This window comes from Vigna angularis, chromosome 1 (genome assembly GCF_016808095.1).
Source record: "Vigna angularis cultivar LongXiaoDou No.4 chromosome 1, ASM1680809v1, whole genome shotgun sequence".
Taxonomy (NCBI): domain Eukaryota; kingdom Viridiplantae; phylum Streptophyta; class Magnoliopsida; order Fabales; family Fabaceae; genus Vigna; species Vigna angularis.
The window spans coordinates 47,456,886-47,465,914 of record NC_068970.1 but is presented as its reverse complement, the minus strand read 5'-3'; the positions used below and the strand labels follow the sequence as shown (position 1 = coordinate 47,465,914).

At 36.4% G+C, this 9,029-nt stretch overlaps 1 protein-coding gene across 1 annotated transcript; it reads left to right on the top strand.

Annotated features, from left to right (window-relative positions):
- The first annotated feature begins 2,743 nt into the window (after positions 1-2,743).
- Positions 2,744-6,674, top strand: LOC108322816 (ankyrin repeat-containing protein At5g02620). Its single transcript, XM_017555076.2, has 4 exons — positions 2,744-3,497; positions 3,813-4,321; positions 4,441-4,944; positions 6,474-6,674. Exons 1-4 carry the CDS (start codon positions 2,744-2,746, stop codon positions 6,672-6,674), a joined length of 1,968 nt encoding a protein of 655 aa, XP_017410565.2.
- Positions 6,675-9,029: the final 2,355 nt, after the last annotated feature.

The window sequence follows — 9,029 nt, the reverse complement described above, 5'->3', positions numbered from 1 at the left end:
TGTTATGTACTTGGAAGAAACTATGCTGAATTGATTTATTTTGTCTTGAATAGAAAAAGATGTGCTAATCCGTTTTGGAGGGAGCAGCTTCAATTTTTGTTGGGCTTCTTTATTGGCTGCAAGAGGCTTCATCTATTGAATAGCAAAGAAAAGGGCAGCTCCACATTCACGGTCAGGGCCACAATGTAAAAATATGCTTCAATTGGAGAAGGCTTTCGGTCCAGCAAGGCTAGGATGGAGAGGGCTTTCGGTCCAGCCCTTGTGCACATGAGCGTCCAGCCACGGCTTGCACCCACTTATTTCTTTCATCCAACAACCAACACGTGAAGGAAGAAAGGCTACATTTCATTTTATATTTTTTTTATTCAAATGGAGGAGAAAGCTGAATTGAATGGCACAAAAGACACGGCCTTGGATGGAAAGATGGTCCAGCCACCACCCACATGTGAAGGACATTTGCTTTAAAAATGGATAAAAGGCATGGTGACATGGAGAGAACCAAACGGAAGTGGTCCACCAACACATGGTGCTTCACGTAAAGAAGAAGTGGTTCACTTGGTGATATTAGTGTTTGGTTTTTTTGAATTCAAAGTCGGTGTGCACGGTGAGTAAGGAAGGAATATTAAATTTGGGAAGTGAGTGTCACGGCCTTATGGAAGCAAAACAGCAGCGTGGACCATGAAGATTGGCAGCATCCAACACGTGAATTCATTTCTTCATTCGAGAGACGACCTAGGAGTCACTTCCTAGTACTATACTGCATTCTTTTATGCAATCAAATTTGATGGGCCGCGACAGCCGCATCAGCAATTGAGAAGAACAAAACTTGGGAGATGGTAGAGCTGTCACAGCATAAACATGCTATTGAAGTTAAATGGGTGTTCAAAACAAAGTATAAACCAGATGGAAGTATTGCAAAATTGAAGGCTAGGCTGGTAGCAAAGGGCTTCTTGTAGAAGCCTATAGTTGATTTCACTGAGGTTTTCGCACCAGTCGCAAGACTAGAAACTGTGAGACTCATTGTTGCTGTGCAAATATGAAAGGCTGGAAGATTTGCCAAATGGATGTGAAGTCAGCGTTTTTGAATGGCCCTTTAGAAGAAGAAGTCTACGTGAGACAACCACCTGGATTTGAGAAGAAAGGTGAGGAGTTGAAAGTATATAAGCTTAACAAAGCCTTATATGGGCTACGTCAAGCACCTCGAGCCTGGAATAAACATATCGACGCATTGCTCATCAGACTTGGCTTCCAAAAATGTATTGTTGAGTTTGGAGTCTACATTAAACTTGTTGGACAGTAATTCCTTGTTGGTGTGCTTGTACGTAGATGACTTGCTAGTTACTAGAAGCTCTACAGAGGCAATTAAAGGATTCAAGTTGAAAATGAAAGAGGAGTTTGAGATGACAGATCTCGGTAGTCTGAGTTATTTCCTTGGGCTTGAGTTTGTGCAAATAGTGGATAGAGTTCTTCTTCATCAAAGAAGGTATGTTAACGAGATTCTGAAAAGGTTCAATATGAAAGATTGCAATTGCACAACAATCCCAGTCATGACAAATTTGAAGTTGTCCAACTAGGAGGAAGAAAGTAAGGTTGATGCAACCTTGTTCAAATAAATAGTTGGGTCTCTCAGATATGTCTGTAACTGCAGGCCTGACATCAGTTTTGGAGTTGGATTAGTTAGCAGATTCATGCATGATCCAAGGCAGACTCATCTTGCTACAGCCAAGCACATCTTACGCTACTTGAAGGGAACTGTAGATTTCGGTCTGCTCTTCCCCAAGAGATCTAGCAGCATAGGTGGAACTTTGGAAGCTTGGTGTGACTCAGATTAGAGTGGTGATCAGGTGGATAGGAAGAGCACTTATGGATACTTGTTCAAGTCTATGGGAGCATCGATTTCCTGGTGCTCAAAGAAGCAAAGTGTTGTTAAACTTTCGTCTTGTGAAGCGGAATATTAGCCTCCGCAGAGACTGCTTGCCAATGTGCATGGCTGGAAGCGATATTAGATGAACTGAAGATTGAATGCAGTAAGCCAATACAACTATTGGTGGACAACATATCAACAATTAGCTTATCCAAAAATCATGTCTCTCACGGTAGAAGCAAGCATATAGAGACCAAGTTTCACTATCTAAAACATCAAGTTAACAGAAAGAAGTTAGAATTTGTGTATTGTCCCACAGAAGAACAGATTGCGAACATCTTCACCAAAGCTTTAAGACAAAGCAGGTTTGAGAAGCTGAGGGATTCTCTTGGAGTTAAATCCCTAAGGAGTTTAGTTTTAGAGGAGAGTGTTAAATGTAAAAACTAAACTGTAACTACTTTAACTGTCAAATGATAGTATGCCACTTTTGTATTTAGTATACATATATACCCTACTTTGGTTAATGAGAACAACTCTTGTTTTCTCTCTTTCTTTGCATTACACTTTTTGCTACACTCTCTCTTTACTGCTTTATTCTCTCTAACACCTAACACCTACCAGAGTGCTAACATTAGTAACTTGGAAAATTTGTAAATAATATCGTATTTAAGGAATTAAATTGAAATTTAACATATGTTAAATATTTAATTTAATGAAAAAGAGAGAGTTGATATTAAAGGTTATATTTGGTTTCAAAACTAAAGAGTTTTTAAGTTCCACCTCGGTAATACAATGTTAAAATTGCACTGTGGTAAATTTGTCGTCTTCTTCCTTTATCTTAGATACGCCAAGAGTTGAAAAATAACGGTGAAGAAGATAATGGCAGCAACTAACCAGATAGCAGCAGTTTCTTCCGCGTCATCGCAAGACACCGATGGCAATAACCACAATATCACGCGCATTGATCCAAATCTATACTTTGCTGCAGTGAAAGGAAACTTCCAAGAATTCATCAAAGTCCAGAATTTGGAGACTCTGGTCACCCCCAACAGAAACACCATTCTCCATATACACTTGACTTCTACAACAAGCCAAAAAATCCGAATCCGTTCACCTGCATCCTTTCTTCTGCAAACAATTCAGGGAAAGCGTCCAGATCTGACATTCAAGGTAGCTGTTTCAGAAGAATTCGTGAAACAGATTATTGACAAGTGTAGAGGACTAGTTCTACTGCCTAACGCCAAGGGTGAAACACCCCTTCATATTGCTGCAAAGAATGGACACTCCAGTGTCGCAAAATTATTGGTTGAACATGTCAATGCTTTTCCATCAGATATCGAGGATGGTGTTGGAGCAGAACAAAAGTTTATCAGGGCAACAAATAATGATAAGGACACTGCATTACACGAGGCTGTGCGCTATAATCACATCCAAGTAGTGAAGACCTTGTTAAAAATGGATCCTGATTACTCCTATCATGCAAATAAAGCCGATGAGACTCCTCTTTATCTTGCATCAAAAGGACGATATCAACAAGTGGCGTGTGAGATATTAACCAACATCAAATCACCCGCATACCAAGGCCCCAATAATCAAACAGCATTGCACGCTGCAGTGATTAATCAAGATATAGGTAGCAAACCTTCCTATTTTTCATTTTAAGTTTTGATGGTAGTTTCTCATACGTTTTATTGCAGAACTAATATACTATCTGAAACCTCATATGTTTCACTTTAATTTCTTCTGTAGAATTTTTCTTCAAATGTAGATGGTAGTTGTTTTTTTTTTCTTTAACTTTTTTAGTGACACGAGATGGGGTATAGGGGCAGATCGGTGACAAACAGGTGGGTTATAAATCATGAATAAGAAGAATTGAAGAATATTTATTGAACCGATGGTTTTGAGTGTTAATACAAAAGGAATGATAATAATTTCACATGACATGCAGAAATGGCAAGAGAACTTCTAAAGAATGAACATGTGAAACTGGCGGTGAAACATGCAGATAAGAAAGGTCGGAATCCTCTTCATTATGCGGTGAAAAAGAGGAACAAAGTTTTGACGGAGTTTCTGCTTGAACAAAATATGAGCATTGCATACATGCAAGATAACGAGGGCATGACAGCGCTTCACATCGCTGCTGCTGATGGAAGTTGGCAAATTATAGAAACCATTCTAAAACGCTGTCCAGATTGTTCGGAGCTAGTTGATAAAAATGGCAAGAATTTTCTTCATTATGCTGTGAATAAGGGGAGGCTGTTTACAGTTATTAGAATCACGCGCAACCTATCCATGGTTCATCTTTTCAATGAGAAAGACGTTGACGGAAACACACCCCTTCATCTCCCAAATTGCTTCATGCTTTTTGTCCCTATTATCAGTAACTTCAGACGCAAAGTCACGGCTAAGTTTGCGTACGCTAGGACAGAAGATTCAAATGCAATGTTGATGACACAGGTATAGAAGTTAGCACTTTTAATATTAACTCCGCTTCAGATTGAAACATTCTTCGCACTAAGTAGATATTTAGGTATAACCAAGGTCCTTCAGTTAACTACAACGTTACCTAAGTGCAGGACCCAGAGGAATTCAATTTGGGTGGAGATAAACAAAATGAGCGATTTGACAAAAAGCCAAAGAATGAGGAAGAAAAGAGTGCGGAGCCATTTTTTACAAAGGAAGCAAAAGAGACTCATCTATTAGTGGCCACACTCATTGCAACGGTGAGTTTTGCAGCTGGAATAACCCTACCAGGAGGTACCATACAAGATGGAGAACATAAGGGTAGCCCAATTATGAGAGAAAAAGCCTCTTTCAGAGCATTCATTGTATCAAACACAATAGCAATGGTTCTGGCAACTACTGCAGCACATATACATCTTTTCACGTCACTCATCACCAAAGCCAATTGGAAGGAACAATATGTCTCTGAATTAGCCCTCAACTTCACTTTATTCGCCTTATTAGCAATGATTGTTGCATTCGCTACGGCCACCTATGCGGTACTGGGGTCTTCCTTGCTTGGTATCGCCGTTATCACTCTTGCATTACTATATTTCTGTTTGATACCTCTGATAAAGGTATCCATGGCAGGGAATTAATTCATATGTAATGAATCTTCTTTTTTTCTTTCAATAACCAACTCAAATATCTATTTTTATTTTAAATTTTAAGATTAATTCATTATAAATTTTATAACTTTAAATTTCAAAAATGAATGAGATTTTAATATATTGTTTCCCAAGACATTTGTGTATGAATAAAAGATAAATAATTTATGATTTTTTCTTTATTTCGACTGTTTCAGTCTATTAAATATTTTAATTTAAATAAACTAAATATATTATAAATGTTTCTGGATGAATCAATCAATATTCTCCTAATATTTCTTCACACGTGTCTTCATATATCTTTGATATTTTCTTCCATCATCTTCACTGAGAATATCTTTAATAAACTAAGTCTTGTTACGGAATCCTGTTGATCATCTTGATATTTTCTGGATTGAGATCAATAAATTAAATGTTTTGATTTTATTGATCAATTCATTACTAATCTTTGTATTGCCTTTTGATTTGATATTTTTCTTTTGCATAATCTAAACTTGATTCGTATGATAGTTGTATTTAATATTTAATGCATTGAGTTTACTTTGACTTGTCTTTGATTCATATGAGATTTTGTGTTGACTGGTTTAACACTTGTATGAGTCTCATACTTTGTGTAATAATGTTGACTTTTCTGGTTCATGATTGAGTCTATATTGTAGAATGTCTGATGATCTTTGTAGTCATACTTGTTCTGATTGGTCTAGTCTTGTAGAAATTCATTGCTTTGCCACTTTTAATTTGACTCGTCTAGTCAAAAGTGTTTCATCTTTACTCGTCTAGTGGTATTTCTTATCTTCAAGTATTCTTTCTTTCCTTTATTTGGATTCCTTATCATTGTAATATAGAAGCATGTAATTTGATTATATCTTCATATATTAATTCTCCTTTGAAATTTAACTCTTTGATATACGTTGTATATAGGATATTTTATCTTTTGATTTCTTTCTTTTACAACTTCTTTACTTGAATCGTCTTCAAATGAATTCTTCATATAATCTTTATTGTAATCCTTATTTGTAAGATATATTTTGTTGAAGCTTTTGTATGATTGAATATCACTAGTGCAATTAACCTATACTGCCTCGGTTATTTTTTCAAATAGACACCGGTTCTATAACCGGTGTATATGCACACGAGGTAAAAAATGGATTTTTTAACTCGGTCCTGAACCGAATCAAAAGATTTCAAATTCTGACTCGGTTCAAAAACAACCGAGGCAGTAGAGTCTTTTAATTTTTTTTATTTCCAACGAGATCAGAACGAGATCAAAGTTTTTATGTTTGTTTATTTGGTTAAACTTCTTTCTCTTTTCTGCAATTCTTTTCATCCATGTCTTTGCACAAAATTACTTTTGACAATCAAAGAAGAAGGGGAATAGGAAGCAGAGAGGACAGACGGGAGATAGAGATCCAAACCAAAAACAAAAAATCAATGCATTTCGCCATCTACATGCAAAGAAAGAGAACCAAAAACCAAAAATCAAAAACCAAAAAACGCAGAAAAGGGTTTCCGCCATTGCAGCCGCCGTCGCGGGCTCTCGCCGCACCGTCGCGTCGTCGGAGTTCTCTCGCCTCGCCGCACCGTCGCGAGATCTGTCCTCGTCGCACCGTCTCGCCTCGTCGCACCGTCTCGTCTCATCTCGCCTCGCCGCACTGTCGCCGCACTGTCTTGGGGATGTAGAGGGAGAAGCCATCTGGTGACAGAATGATGGAGTTGAGGGAGAGGGGACTGGAGAATGAGAGCCGTAGTGGAGTTGAGGGAGAGGGGACTGGAGAATGGAAGCCGCAGCGTCCTGGGGATGCAGAGGGAGAGGGGACTGGAGAATGGGAGGGGTTACAGGAGAATGGGAGGGGTTGGAGAATGGGAGGGGTTGCAGGAGAATGGGAGGGGTTGCAGGGAAAGTGAAACGTGGGAAATGAAACATCATAATGAAACGCGCAGGAGTTAGGGTAATTTTTTAATGCACCGGTTCACTCTCCACCGGGGCATATAGTACTCAAAAAAAAAATATTAAATAGCTATACGCCTCGGTTCGCGCCTAAACCGAGGCATAAATGTGGATTTGCACCGGTTCTTACTGAACCGAAACCATAGGTTCTGTGTCAGACAACTTTTAGGCATCAGTTTTGCTATGAACCGAGATAATATTACTTATATGTTTCAGGTTTCCTTGAACCGAGGCATATAAGTTCACCAAAATTACAAAAATGCCACCGCGTTTTGATAGACTTCGGTTTTTCTTAAACCGATACCTATACCGCGAGTTAAAAAGCAATTTTTTTACTAGTGTATATTCTTTGAAGCTCTAATCCATTATTTCTTGTTTGAGATCAAAGAACATTTGATATAAAAAGTATGTGTATTATCTTTTCTCCAACATTAATAAAGGGAAAATAGAAAATAGATTATGCAATGTCCTGTAACATCAAATATCATTATATGTAATGAAGATAGGATCAAATATATGAATCATTTATAATCAAAATAATTATGGTCATGTTCAAAATATAGTTCTTTTATTAAATCCATTAAATTAAATTTAATTATGAAAAGATAATTGTAAACATTGCAAATTCTTTCAATTATTTTGATTCCAAATAAGCAGATAAAAATATTAATTTAGATATTCCATATGTAATTAAATGAAGGAAATAAATTAGCCAAAATGACATAGCTTTTTCAAACTCATCTAGTGCATGTAGTTGTCTAATAGCTTGACCATTTTTAAATCATTTAACGCATTGGGTTGTCTAAGGCCTTCGGTGGTTTGATGCCTTGAGCTCGTTTATTCTTCTTTTCGACTTGTTTAATCCAATCTTTATATTTTTCTCGTGTTTCGCTAATTATGTTTTTAGCATAGCTCTTTTGAAACTCATGAACTCATTAGATAATCAGTTATATAATCACAATTTATACAACATCTAATCTTTTTTTCATTTAATTAGTTATAGTACAATGGTTGCTTAATCTAGTTTTTCTTCATCTCGTCCTTGCATAAGTATATTGTACAATTTAACACCTAGAGAGCTTTCATATGCAAGACTAAACACATTATATGAATAATGACATATATCTTCATTTTCATATGATTTTTATTATCATAAAAATAAATAAGACCTTTCTTTATGTTATTCATGCTATTAGTATTATGGAGCTTAATTTAGTCCCACATTATTTAATATTGTGAGATGTTGTTCTCTATTTAGCTATATAAGCAACCTTGTGTAAAGATTGAAATATACACCAAATATAAAATATACTTGTTAGTGAAGTAGTGGACGCATGTATTTTGTATGCTGAACCACGTTAAATTCTTGTGTTGTTTAATGAAAACTATGTTGAACACATTTGACAAGATCATTGCTAGTAAAGAGATTTGATTAGTGGAATTTTCCTTACTTAAGAGACTGGATGTGGCCTCACCCATGGGTGCATTCTTCTTTGCCTTACTCTTTAATTTATTTACAATAACATGTTTTCACAAGATGAATATAAAATTTTTATAGGCTCTATTCATCCCCCCTTTTCTAGAGCCATATTGCACCAATCATGTGTTTTTTCTTTTGGGAGATGGTATCATTGCAGGTAAGAATAATATCATCAACATATATTATTAAATAGATACACCAAAAAACTTAGTGATGATAAAAGACTGAATGATCCATCTTACTTCAAGTCATACCAAATTGTTGAATAACATATCTAAAATTTTCAACTCAAGCCCTCAGAGGCTGTTTTAGGACATATATAAAGATTTGTGGAGATGACATACTAATTCAAATTCCCTTGAGCAACATGACCTAGAAGTTGCTCCATATAAATTTCTTCCTGTAAATTTCCATTAAGAAAATAATTTTGACATTCATATGTAAAGAGGTCATGGTTGAAGAGTAGTCATGACTATAAATAAGCAAACATAAGCCAAATTTGCCATTAGAGAAAACGTATCGTCATAATTCAAACCAAAAATTTGTGTGTAACCTTTGGTCATAAAATAAGCTTTGAGACAATCAATTGTACTTGTTAAATTGATATTTGGTCGCGCAAAATCAGAA

What these genes read in the sequence shown, in the direction of transcription:
- LOC108322816 (XM_017555076.2), top strand. Translation starts at nt 2,744, where the DNA reads ATGGCAGCAACTAACCAGATAGCAGCAGTTTCTTCCGCGTCATCGCAA. An exon ending in AGTGATTAATCAAGATATAG is followed by an intron (nt 3,498 to 3,812) that starts GTAGCAAACCTT and finishes CATGACATGCAG; the next exon opens with AAATGGCAAGAGAACTTCTA. An exon ending in ATGCAATGTTGATGACACAG is followed by an intron (nt 4,322 to 4,440) that starts GTATAGAAGTTA and finishes ACCTAAGTGCAG; the next exon opens with GACCCAGAGGAATTCAATTT.